Source organism: Macaca mulatta, chromosome 1, assembly GCF_049350105.2.
Source record: "Macaca mulatta isolate MMU2019108-1 chromosome 1, T2T-MMU8v2.0, whole genome shotgun sequence".
Taxonomy (NCBI): Eukaryota; Metazoa; Chordata; class Mammalia; order Primates; family Cercopithecidae; genus Macaca; species Macaca mulatta.
In genome coordinates this window covers 178,571,727-178,585,734 of record NC_133406.1, presented here as the reverse complement: position 1 = coordinate 178,585,734, position 14,008 = coordinate 178,571,727, and the positions used below count along the sequence as shown (strand labels likewise).

General features: G+C 41.1%; 1 protein-coding gene across 19 annotated transcripts in view; it reads left to right on the top strand.

Annotated features, from left to right (window-relative positions):
• Positions 1-14,008, top strand: part of PATJ (PATJ crumbs cell polarity complex component) — a 424,482-nt gene that overhangs the window by 328,747 nt on the left and 81,727 nt on the right. For all 19 annotated transcript variants that reach the window (XR_013401362.1, XR_013401361.1, XR_013401351.1 and 16 more), the window contains 2 exons: positions 6,813-6,930; positions 12,103-12,236. Coding sequence is in view for 16 of the 19 variants with exons in the window: in XM_077954993.1 (XP_077811119.1) it covers positions 6,813-6,930; positions 12,103-12,236 (252 nt within the window). In the remaining 3 variants the exon portion in view is untranslated. The remainder of the gene's footprint in view (positions 1-6,812; positions 6,931-12,102; positions 12,237-14,008) is intronic.

Below are 14,008 nucleotides of genomic sequence, written 5' to 3'. Positions count from 1 at the left end.
TGAAAATGTGCCTACTAAAAAAAAGATAGGATATGATGGGAGGCAGACATGAACATTCTGGTCAATTTATTGGTGTTATTATTTATTTCAGTTAATACACTGCCCTTTTGCTATGCTTCAGCTTTCCACATGTGTAGGCAGTTTGGATTCTCCCAAGTCTGGATTCTGCACTCCTCCGTGGAGTTTAGAGCTAACTTACCTTTATCCCATAGTGTTTTCTGTAACCGTGATTTTTTTGTGTGTGCTTTTTTTTGTTTGTTTGTTTTAATTCTAATTGAATGTCTTAAGGGGAAAAAACTCTAATTCAGGATTTGAGCCCTGAACAGATAGGTTTATAGGGATATTAGTGTGACAGAAAAAGAAAAAACTCTGGCTGGAATGACCATCAAACGATATCTGGCCGAGTGTGGTGTTGCTCCTGTAGTCCCAGCTACCCAGGAGGCTGAGACAGGAGGATCACTTGAATCCAGAAGTTTGCGGCTATAACAAGCTCTGCCAATTGGGTGTCCACACTAAGTTCGGCATCGATATGGTGACCTCCTGGGAGGAGGGACCACCAAGATGCCTAAAAAGGGCAGGTCAAAACCCCTGTGCTGATGAGTAGTGAGATCATGCCTGTGAAGAGCCCACTGTGCTCCAGCAGCAACATAAAAAGACCCTGTCTTTATTTTTTTTAAAAAAAAAAAAAAAAAAGGAAGGAAGGAAAGAAAGAGAGAGAAAGAAAAGAAATCTGATAGGTCTAAGGCCTCACAGATCTGAAAGGGCTGAAAAAACATTTGGAAATGACAAGGCTGCGTTCATTTCTAAGTCAGTCCAGTGGGTGAATGAAACTTTTTTGCCCAGTGTTTCAGTCATTTTTGTAGTAGACTGAAGCCCAATTAAATGTACTGACTGCTGAAATTGGAAAGTGCAGTTGGGCCCTCCAGTGCTGCTAATTGGTTGTGTCTTTTACATTTCAGGAAGACATGTCCCAGGTGATTGGCCAGGGCATGGTAGCAGATCAGCAGAAGGCACTGGAATACCCACCTCACAATGTACACAACTTGTACTTCAGGTTTTGCTCTACTGGAGTAGCATGTGTTATAGACTGGGTTCCAAAAGAAAAGGAGGTGATTGCAATGAGATCAGATCTTTTATTACTTGACAGGAGTGTCATGCAACCTGAAATCAAGCCACAACTGTATCATTGATTCTGTGCAAGTTATATGCAAATATCCTGTGTTCACCTCTCTGTCCCAACCCCATAAGCAGATGTTTAAAAGAGCATCCCTGGCTGGGCATGGTGGCTCATGCTTGTAATCCCAGCACTTTGGGAGGCCAAGGCAGGCAGATTGCTTGAGGTCAGGAGTTCCAGACCAGACTGGCCAACATAGCACGTCTGCTAAAAATACAAACATCTCTTCCAAAAATACAAAAATTAGCCAAATGTGGTGCATGCGTGTAGTCCCAGCTACTCAGGAAGCTGAGGCATCAGAGTCACTTGGACCTGGGAGGCAGAGGTTGCAGTGAGCCAAGATTGCGCCACTGCACTCCAGCCTGGGTGACAGAGCAAGATGCTGTCTTTAAATAAATAAATAAGTGGTATCCCTGAAAACACCCTTGCACTTAAATAAATTCTATCTAACCAGGTACAGTAGTACATACCTGTAGTCCCAGCTACTCAGGTAGCTGAGGCAGAAGGATTGCTTAAGCCCAGGAATTCCAGACCAGCCTAAGCGACATAATGAGACTCCATCTCCAAAAAAAATTCTGAGAGCACCATGTCTTACACAATGTTAGAAATAAAAATTACAAATGGAAGAAATTCTATAAAATAACTTTAGTGTTCCTTACATTTGAATTTAACTTCTCTTAAAGAACTATAAACTTTTATCAAATTTTTATACTTTTGTTACTGTTGAGCTTTTTCCTTGCTTTTTTTAAGTCCAGATTTTCATATCTATGTACTAATCTATGCTTTTATGTGTCTAAAAGTATACATTGTTACTATGTTAGCTATTTTTATATTTAAGAAACTAGATTACTAGAGCTTACAGGAAATACATATTTCAAACATTGCCAAAGAAAATGCCTTTGAAAATTCTTTTAAATTATATGCTAAAAACCCAAAGTAAAAAAAAAAAATAGATACAGAATGAACCTTAAAAATAACCAAATTCAGTTCAACTGAAAACCTGTAAGCAACTTTTTTTTTTTTTTTTAAGAGACAGAGTCTTACTCTGTCACCCAGGCTGGAGTACAGTAGTGCAATCATAGCTCACTGTACCCTCAAACTCCTGGGCTCAAGCAGTCCTCACACCTCAGCCTCCCAAAATGTTGGGATTATAGGTGTGAGCTGCTGCATCTGGCCAATTATAATTTTTTTAATTTAAAAGCAGATTTTGCTTGAATGTATTTGCAAATACCATTAAGGTGTTAATACTTTGTATACTCCCGGCCAGGCACAGTGGCTCATGCCTGTAATCCCAGCACTTTGGGAGGCTGAGGAAGGTGGATCACCTGAGGTCAGGAGTTCAAGACCAGCCTGGCCAACATGGCAAAACCTCATCTCTACTAAAAATACCAAAATTAGCCTGGCGTGTAGCGGCTGCCTGTAATCCCAGCTACTTAGGAGGCTGAGGCAGGAGAATCACTTGAACCCAGGAGGCGGAGGTTGCAGTGAGCTGAGATCACAGCACTGCACTCCAGCCTGGGTGACAGAGTGAGACTCCGTCTCAAAAACAAACAAACAAACAAAACTTTATATACTCCCACCTACTTCAAGCACATAACAAACACCTCTAAAATATTACAACCATAGAATTTTAGAGCTAGGGCGAATCCTAAATAACATCTTACATTCTTCTTCTTACAGAACAATGAGCACCTAAACTTCTAAATTATTCTCCTTTGGGAAAGTGATTTTAAGCCCTTTCTGTGGCTTCCAAAGAGAAATGGCCCAGAGGTCAATGGGCATCATGTGCCGTCAGGCTGGCAACTCATTATACAGAACCTTCCCACCCTCTGAACTGCTCCAAAATGGAATGAGCTTCAGAAGAGGAATTTTCCATCCCTGAAGGTTTTCCATCAGAAGCTGGCCGATCATGTATTGATATGTTCTAAAAGGACATAAAAGCATTAATAGCTGTTATTAATTAAGCCTAAATTATTTCTGGCACAGTGATGGGTTTATTTATTTACCTTTAATCTTTACAACAACCTTGCAATATATAGATGTATCACCCGTTTATAGATGGGGCAGTCAAGTGACTTGTCTGTGGTCACACAGCTAATTAGTGATAGCAAACTTAGCAGCATATACCTTCTTTTAAGTCGTGATTTTTATTTTCCTATCATGCGGCCCTGATGAAATGTAAATCCTTTCTCTAGAAAAACGCTGACAAGTACAATTTTGATACAACTACAAGGGTGTTTTACAACTAAACCAGTGGTTCTTAACCCTGTTTTATAATAGAAACACCTAGGGAGCTTTTAAAAAGTCACAAATGCTAAGACCCTCATCCCAGACCAAATAAACTGGCGTCTAGGGATGTGGATCCCAGGCAAGTTTTTTTGTTTTTGTTTTTGTTTTTCCAATTGAGACTTATCGTTTAAAGTTAAACCATGGATTAAGCCAGCGTTTCTTAAAAGATTAAGTCTTAAGCAGTAAGTCTCAATCAAAAAAAAAACAAAAAACTTGCCTGGGCTCCACACCCCCAGATGCTAATTTATTTTGTCTGTGATGGGGATCCTAGCATCTGTAATTTTTAAAAGCTCCGTAGGTGTTCGTATTATGAAACAGAGTTGAAAACCACAGGTTTAGTTAGGTTGGATGACCTATAAAGTCCATCTCAGTTCTTATAATATGGTAACATACAACAGCAAATCCATTCTTTCTGATCTTTCTTACATAGTAGTTTAGTTTTGTGCCAATGTATGAGTCATGGGAACACTCCTTTATCCATCACCACACATACCGACAACTGGAGGCCTGCCTCTATGTATATATATTTGGACATTTCACTTGGATTCTATGGACTGCTTCCTTATTGTTAAATTGAATTCAATTCCACGAATATCTATCAGGGACCTATTATGCACCAGATGCTACATGAAACTGGGATATAAAGAAAAGCAACAATCATCTTGTGCAATGGAAAAGTCATAATTTGGTAATCTAGACTGCTCTCTCTAGTGCTTTCCTGTTTTTAAAGTCGCATGATTTTTCATAAAAGAACTCCGCAGCTTGTACCCAGCTTTGTTGGGAATCCATGTTCTTTCTCAAGGTGATACAAAATGTAAGTTGGATGTAAGTACTGTGTGAGTTAAGATACAGGCTCAATTACTGCAAGAAGTTCTCTTTAGCATAAGAATCTGTGTGTGGTCAGTTGGGGGATGATATGGTGTCTCCAAAGTGTCACAGACTCAAGCACCTCTTATCTGATTACTATACTATTCTTATTTAATTACTCTACCATCCTCAAATGGTGGCACCCATTCTTTGGTTTAAGAGGGCTGCTTCAGTTATTTCCAACACATCTGCATTCCAAGCAGTGGGAAGGGGAAGACAGGATCTTTCTCCTTAGGAGAATGACCTAAAAATTGTACATTCACTTCTGTTTACATCCCATTGACCAGGACTTAGCCTATTGGCACACTGCCTTCAATGAGGCTAGTAAATGTGGTCCTTAGAATAATTGGATATCTAAGTCCTCTTAATGTTCAGTTTTCTTATAGTAGCCCCTTATTTGTCCTTTTCCACTTCCTTCCTTTTAAAATCACTGATAAATGTGTAATTGAATAAGTCTTTTTTTAGTCAGTATTAAATGATGGTGATAGTGGTGGGGCACTGTGGCTCATGCCTGTAATCCCAGCACTCTGAGAGGCTGAGGTGGGTGGATTGCTTGAGTCTAGGAGTTCGAGACCGGCCTGAGCAACATAGCAAAACCCCATCTTTACTAAAAAATACAAAAAATTAGCCAGGTGTGGTAGTGTGCACCTGTAATCCCAGGTACTCAGGAGGCTGAGGTAGGAGAATCACCTGAGCCCAGGAAGAGCAAGGCTTCAGTGAGCCGAGATCACGCAACTGTTCCAGCCTGGGTGCCAGAGTGAGAAACTGTCCAAAAAAAAAAAAAAGAAAAGAACATCCATAGAATCATTGCCTATCAGCTGTTTGATAAACACTTTAAGCTTGTAGCATTCTTCAACTATTGACTTTCAGTTCTACCTCCTTCTCTAATTAGCCATGTGACTTCAAATATGTCACTTGACATTTATGCTTGGTTTTCTGCAAAAAGAAAAAAAGTAATATTTAACTGTCAGGGTTGTTCATGTGATTGAATGAATTTATGGATGTGAAAGTGTTTTGGAAACTAGAAAGCCCAGTGCATATGCACAATGGATGGTATTGTTTTGTTGTTACTGCACACTGCACAGTGCCCTATATTGAGGCACGGCTTTCCACTGACAGAATCTTGAGGTGTTACAGTTACAGTTACAGTTCTGGAGCAGTTACCTGGGTCCTATTTCTAGACTCCAGAGGCAGCCTGACTACCGGACTCTTCCAGCTGGGGAATGGTTCCCTAGCCAACTGCAGATCCAGAAGGCAGGTCAGGTTACTACCTATATTTCTTAACTGCCTGTTAAATAAGCAAGGAGTCCTTTTGGTTTTTCTTAGTTTATGAATGTATGTATGTATGTATGTATTTTTGGAGACGGAGTTTCATTCTTCTTGCCCAGGCTGGAGTGCAACGGCACGGTCTCGGCTCACTGTAACCTCTGCCTCCTGGATTCAAGCAATTCTCCTGCCTCAGCCTCCAGAGTAGCTGGAATTACAGGCATGTGCCACCATGCCTGGATAATTTTTGTATTTTTTTTTTAGTAGAGATGGGGTTTCACCATGTTAGCCAGGCTGGTCTCGAACTCCTGACGTCAGGTGATCCGCCCGCCTCAGCCTCCCAAAGTGCTGGGTTTACAGGCATGAGCCACCGTGCCTGGCCTCTTAGATTTTTAATATTAATATTCACTGGAGGTACTGTCAGCAAAAATCGAGAATTACAAGTTAATTTTTCCCAAACTCACACAGTAAAGGCCCCATACCTTCACTGAATTACAAGTTCACTTTCTACCCTGAGTGTCTCATGTCTTCAGTTTTGCTTTTCTTTCTTCACTCATTCACTTGTTCATTCATTCATCAAGCACTTTATTGAGTCCCTACTATGTCCAGGCACTGGGTATCACAGGGGAATAAAGCACAGTTCCTTTATGTGAATTAAATGTCACTGATGTAACTGGCATTTAGTAGGCTTTCAGGAGATGTTGGTTTTCTTTGCCCCTCATTTTGTTTAATTAACCTACCAAATGCATCTTTGACTCTAGTGTGTCGAGAAGAAATGGAGAATGTTGATGCTCTAAACATCCCCAGCGTAGATTGTTTTTCAATGTACACAAGACAGATAAGTCACTTCAAAGTCCGTAGATAAAGGGGCTTCTTGCGGATTTCATCAGAATGAGTAGAAATTGCAAAATAATTTTTGTTTTGCCTCCCACCCCCAGCTTCATGTGCAGATCACACTGACAGAGTATCTTCAGCTTTTATCTTTCCTCCCTTCCTTGATCTGCCCTTCATCAAAGCATTTTAGTTGTAAAGTTAAATAGGGAAGCATGAGGAATGAGCATAAATTATCCTAACTTCTTGCCACCCTCCAACCTTATATTCTCAGAAAACATCATTGGAGTGCACCATTGTTTTGGCAACAATACACCAGTTTGAAGGTATTTTCTTGTTACCTTTCTCTTTTTTGATATTCATCTAATTTTCCTTTCTTTTGTAGGCTGTCAGCCAGATGAAACAGCAAAAATATCCAACAAAAGTCTCCTTCAGTTCACAAGAGATACCGTTAGCACCAGATTCATCGTACCATTCAACAGACGCAGACTTCATAGGCTATGGTATGATTCTTTCCCTGAGCAGATCTGGCTCATTAAGCCTTAGAAAAGGCGAGGGATCATAATGTCCTAAAAAGAGAACTGGACCAGGAGGCGAAAGCCTGACTTTGGATGCTTCCTCCGCTTCCTTAGCTTTGGGGCTGGGATAGGCCACTTCATTTCCTACACCATTTTCCTCCTCTCTGCCGTCGCCATTGCCTATTGCTTTTTGAATATAAAAGCGCGAGAACAGAAAAGGACCTCAGTAGGTCAGGAGTTCAAGACCAGCCTGGTCAACATGGTGAAACCCTGTCTCCACTAAAAATACGAAAAATTAGCCAGGCATGGTGGCGCATGCCTGTAATCCCAGCTACTCAGGAAGCTGAGGCAGGATAATCGCTTGAACCCAGGAGGCACAAGTTGCAGTAAACTGAGATCGCACCCCTGCACTCCAGCCTGGAGTAAGAGAGTGAGACTCTGTCTCAAAAAAAAGAAAAGAAAAGGACCTTGGTAAATGTTATTTGACTCTGAGGCTTCTGTATTATTATTCTCTGATCTCTACAAAAGATCATATTTCGGTCTTGAGTAATATCTCTTTAAAAATCCTATCAAACCCAATTTTTAGTCCTGCAAATGTTGCTATAAGCTGTTTGAAGAATGTTGATTTTCAATGCTTAACCAAATTGGTATTCACATTCTCTCTTTAAATTCCTGGCTTGAATTATGTTGACTGGGGGTTGAAAATAGAACTTTATAATGAATAATAGGTATTTCTACTTTGCTTTTTTTTTTTTTTGAGACAGAGTCTCACTCTGTCACCCAGGCTGGGGTGCAGGAGGATGATCTCAGCTCACTGCAACCTCTGCCTCCCGGGTTCAAGTGATTCTTCTGCCTCGGCCTCCTGAGTAGCTGAGATTACAGGAGCCCACCACCATGCCTGGCTAATTTTTGTATTTTTAGTAGAGACAGGGTTTCACCATGTTGGCCAGGCTGGTCTCAAACTCTTGTCCTCAAGTGATCTGCCTGCCTCAGGCTCCCAAAGTGCTGAGATTACAGACGTGAGCCACTGTGCCCAGCCCTACTTTGCTTTTGTGCAGTATACATCAGTAAAAAACTCTTTAAAAGACAGTACTCACCAATGGCAAAGCATAACCCTACATTAATTTAGCAGTCCTGAAATCTTTGTGGTATTTGTCTTTTATATATTTTTTCATAAATATTAACTTCATAAAGTTCATCCGGCAGGTACCATTTTAAAGCACTGTGGTTGTACTAAAACACTTGATACGTGTGGTCAGAAAACTATGTCCCATGGGTCAAATCTGGCCTACCAGCTAGCTGTGAATGGTCTACAGGCTAAAAAAGGTTTTCACTTTTTAAAGGTTGAAAAAACACCAAAGAACATTTTATTTAAAATTCTATGAAATTCATATTTCAGTTTCTACAAATACAGGTTTATAGACACTCACTTATTTATTTCTGTATTGTCAGTGGCTTTTTTCACACTATAATGATGGCATTAAGTGGTCGCAACAGAGACAGTCTGGCCTATAATGCCCTAAATATGTATACATGGCACGTTACCAACAATGCATGCTGACCATGGAGGTAGACGAGCTGAGTTTTGGTAATATATATCACATATTTATACTCAGATGACAGAAATTCAGCATCCTTCCTGGTTTTCATTCTCATGGTTAAATAAATAAATAAATACATGAAGTTCATCATCCTACAGTTGAATCTGTAGAAATTTTATTCATTTACTCATCTACTTACCAAGCATTTATTGAGGACTTGGTATGAGCCGGGTTTGGGGCTGGATTCCATGAGAGAAGTAAATAAAAAGACTGACTCAGGACCGGCTGGGGTGAGGCAGACGTGGAGGAGGGAAAAGAAATTCCATCTCCAGGATGTCTCACGAGGTGTTTTTTCTCTCTTCTCGCTGAGGAGACTATGCTAGTCATTTACAAAAGCAGTATAAGCTTTGTATTTATTTATTTGAGACGGAGTTTTGCTCTTGTTGCCCGGGCTGGAATGCAGTGGTGTGATCTCGGCTCACTGCAACCTCCACCTCCCGGGTTCAAGTGGTTCTCCTGCCTTAGCCTTCCTAGTAGTTGAGATTACAGGCGTGAGCCACCATGCCTGGCTAATTTTGTATTTTTAGTAGAGATGGGGTTTCACCATGTTGGTCAAGCTGATATCGAACTCCTGACCTCAGGTGATCCGCCCACCTCAGCCTCCCAAAGTGCTGGGATTACAGGCGTGAGCCACCACACCTGGCCTAAAAGCCATATAAACTTTTTAAAGCACCCATGAAAGTGTGCCACTATCATATGTCGTTTTTATTGTAAATTAATGGGAAATGTAGTACAAAATACATACACTGCAAAAAGATTTAGAGACAAATTTGGTTTACAATTTAATATTCTGCCTTGCCTCTATCTTACCTAGAGCGTGTTTCTTTTTGTTTTATTGGCAAGCTTTTTCTGTACAGGAGTCAATAGTAAATATTTTAGGATGTGGTCCACACAGCCTGTGTTGTAGTTTCTCACCCCTGCAATTGTTGTGTGCTAGCCACCATAGGCTGGCCATAGGCTACTTCTAAGTATGGCACTTTTTATGGTTGTGTCACTGAATTTCTTGCTCCTAACCAGGAGGCCTTTAGATTAATCAATCCCATATGGACAGGAACAACAGATATATGAATATCCACAATGTGCCAGACTGTGGGCTGGGCACCTCACACACACTGTTCGTTTAGTTCCTCTAACAGCCTCTTTAATAGAAAAATAACGTTTTTCTGATGAGAAGTGAGCTCCACTTTCACCCTCCTGTTAACTTCCTGCTTAGGAACTCAACTGTGGCTCTCTGCCACTCCAAAACCTTTTCATCCCAAAGACCATGATTATCACTTAGTTAGAGCAGAACCCCCACAGGCTCACCTGCAGCCTGTTTTTCTTTTATACCAGTGATTGACAAGCTTTTTCTATAAAGAAGTAGATAGTAAATATTTTAGGCTTATGGACCACACAACCTCAGTTGCAGTTACTCACCCCTGCCATTGTAGTATGCTAACAGCCATAGGCTAGGCATAAATGAATTCGTGGGTTTGTGTTCCAATACGACTTTATTTACAGACACTGAGATTTAGACTCATATCATTTTCACATGCCTTGAGACATTATTTTGCTTTTGATCTTTTTTCAAGCTTTTGAAAGTGTAAAAGCCATTCTTGATCCGTGGGCTGTAGTCCGCTGACCCCTGCTTTTACAAAATAGGTTTGATGAGCATTGGGATCTCACCTCAGCTCTGTGCATTAGCTGCAGCTGACCAGCAGATGGGGCCCTCTCTCATCAGCCCTTGCCTGAATTGTATCATAATGTAGGAAACAATATTCATGGTGATCAAACTTAGTGATCAGAAAATATGACATTCTCTGGAGATTATGATTTGTATGAGCATATCTTGAAATTATTCAACATTTTGAATGTTTTGAGGTTTTGTTGTTGTTGTTGTCGTTTTGAGACGGAGTTTCACTCTTCTTGGCCAGGCTAGAGGGCAATGGCACTGTCTCAGCTCACTGCAACCTCTGCCTTCTGGGCTCAAGCAATTGTCCTGCCTCAGTCTCCTGAGTAGCTGGGATTACAGGCATGAGCCACCACGCCCAGCTATTTTTTGTATTTTTAGTAGAGACGAGGTTTCACTATGTTGACCAGGCTGTGCTCGAACTCCTGACCTCAGGTGATCCTCCCACCTTGGCCTCCCAAAGTGCTGGAATTACAGGCGTGAGCCACCATGCCCGGGCGAATGTTTTGAGTTTTTAATAGGTTACGTTCAGTTATCTGGAAAATGCATGTAAGTAGATTTTATGCTGGATAAACAGGTGTTATTAAACATTTTTTTCTTAGCCTATAAACATTTTTTCCCTCACTCTTTGGGAAAACCCAACTGAAAACAATTGTTTTTAAAAATAAAACTTTGTAAAAAAGCAATAACTTTTAAATAAACTTTTCCTCTATGAACCCCACAAGTAATTTTTGAGTCCTGTGTTTATAATACATTTTGCCTTACTATGTAATATATTTGGGGATAAATTTTAGATAATTGTTATTTTCAGATATTTCATACTTTATCGATTATATCCTTTATACATCTCAATAATTTAATTCATCTGATATGCTCTAATTGAAAGTATTTAGGCACTGTTTCTTAATTAGTATTCTATAGCTCAGAATCTCCTGTTATACCAGCCTTTATTCTCATTGTAACATAGGCCTTCATGAACCTAATCATTTAATCATTGTAATTTTTCTATACAGATTTTCATGATGTATTTTTAGATTTTAAAACTTTTGGGGCCGGGCGCGGTGGCTCAAGCCTGTAATCCCAGCACTTTGGGAGGCCGAGACGGGTGGATCACAAGGTCAGGAGATCGAGACCATCCTGGCTAACACGGTGAAACCCCGTCTCTACTAAAAAATACAAAAAACTAGCCGGGCGAGGTGGCGGGCGCCTGTTGTTCCAGCTACTCGGGAGGCTGAGGCAGGAGAATGGCGTGAACCCGGGAGGCGGAGCTTGCAGTGAGCTGAGATCCGGCCACTGCACTCCAGCCTGGGCGACTGAGCGAGACTCCGTCTCAAAAAATAAATAAATAAATAAATAAATAAATAAAACTTTTAGCCAGGCGCAGTGGCTCACACCTATAGTCCTAGCACTTTGGGAGGCCAAGGCAGGCGGATCACCTGAGGCCAGGAATTCGAGACCAGCCTGGCCAACATGGCGAAACCTCGTCTCTACTAAAAATACAAAAATTAGCCAGGCGTGGGGGCATGTGCCTGTAATCCCAGCTACTTGGGAGGCTGAGGCAGGAGAATCGCTTGAACCCAGGAGGTGGAGGTTGCAGTGAGCTGAGATCGCACCACTGCATTCCAGCCTGGGTGACACAGTAAGACTCTGTCTCAAAAATATAAATGAACAAAATAAGATTTAAAACTTTCAGGTAAAATTGATGGGTTGAGGGGTGGGAGTTATCATTTTAATCTCAACAGTGTCACCCCTGGCTGAATAGGCAGGAATGACCCAGCTTTTTGCTTCGTGGTGTTTGTCACGTGCAAGCCCCACACTCCCCACGTGATGGAACGTGCAGGCTGAGCTGCAACTCTTACTTGCCAGTCATGCTGTGTTCTTTTCCAGGTGGTTTCCAGGCTCCTCTGTCAGTGGATCCCGCAACGTGCCCCATTGTCCCCGGACAGGAAATGATTATAGAAATATCCAAGGGACGTTCAGGGCTTGGTCTCAGCATTGTGGGAGGAAAAGACACACCGTTGGTAAGTTTCTAGAAGTAAAATGTATCCAGTCATAGAACTAGTTGTTGAGGTTAGTTTTGACCCTGCACCATGACTCTGCAAGACTTGCCTTTTTCATAGTATGAGGAGAAAACGTGATCATAAATAGATGTGCATCCATAGTCTAGCTAGTTTTCAAGTTTTTCTCAGTGTTTAATTTTCATCAGTGCTGGGCGCAGTGGCTCACATTTGTAATCCTAGCACTTTGGGAGGCCAAGGCAAGTGGATCACTTAAACCCAGGTGTTCGAGACCAGCCTGGGCAACATGGCGAAACCCCATCTCTACAAAAAGTACAAAAATTATCTGGGTGGGCCGAGTGCCGTGGCTCACGCCTGTAATCCTAGCACTTTGGGAGGCTGAGGCAGGCAGATTACTTGAGGTAAGGAGTTCAACACCAGCTTGGCCAACATGGTGAAACCCTGTCTCTACTAAAAATACAAAAATTAGCTGGGCATGGTGGCACACACCTATAGTCCCAGCCATTCTGGAGTCTGAGGCAGGAAAATCACTTGAACCCAGGAAGTGGAGGCTGCAGTGAGCTGAGATCATGCTACTGCACTCCAGCCTGGGCAACAGAGCAAGATTCCATCTCTCACAAACACACACAAAAATTAGCTGAGTGGTGTGGCATGCACCTGTATTTAAGGGGATGCCTCCCACATAGTAAATGTTCAGTAAGTAGGAACTATTGTTATTCTTGTCATCATTATTTAATGGAATGATAGATAAAAAGTATACATCAGGCCGGCATGGTAACGAAGGCAGATGGATAGCTTGAGTCCGGGAGTTTGAGACAGCCTGGGCAACATGGCAAGGCCTCATCTCTACAGATAACTTTTTTTTTTAATTAGCAAGGCGTGGTGGCACACACCTGTATTTCCAGCTACTCAAGAGGCTGAGGAAGGAGGATCACTTGAGCCCAGGTGTTTCAGGCTGCAATGAGCTATGATCATGCCACTGTACTCCAGCCTGAGCAACAGAGCAAGGCCCTGTCTCTGTTTTAAAAAAAAAAAAAAAAAAAAAAAAAAAAAAAAAAAAGATACATGAATTATTCCAGCCCAGCAATTTAGGATTCATTTTACACTGACCATTTTCATATCTACTCATGATTTTTTTTTTTTAGAAGTTGGTCTAGAATGTTACTGTTTCCTGGCATTATTGATTTTTTTTTTTAATTTTATTTTTTTAAATAAATAGAGATGGGGTCTTGCTATGCTGCCCAAGCTGGTTTTGAACTCCTTGGCTCAAGCGATCCTCCTACCTTAGCTTCCCAGAATGCTGCAATGAGAGGCATGAGCCACTATGCCTAGCCAGGATGATTGATTTTTCATTATTCAGTACCTTTTGTTTATCTCTACTCAGTAGCGCGATTAAAATGAAAACTTTTCCTGGGTTTTGATTTACTCAAGATGTGATTAATCAATGCATGTGTGTCTGTGTGTGTGTGTGTTTAATACCTGCATATTATACAAAGTTAAATTGACACAAAAGGAAAATTGTGTGTGTGTGTATTTAATACCTGCATCTTACACAAAGTTAAGTTGCCATAAAAGGAAAAAAGTGAAAAATAAATCTCCCCCCTACCTTTTTGCCCTAGCTGTGCGCTTCACTACCAATCCTTCCTAAAACACCAGGGCCTCTCCGTAGAGACAATCACTCTTGTTAATGAATATGTTTTAAACGAATATTTTGGTATTTCTTTTGCCCATTTTATTTAGTAAGCAATAAATTGTACATGCCAGATAACACAAAT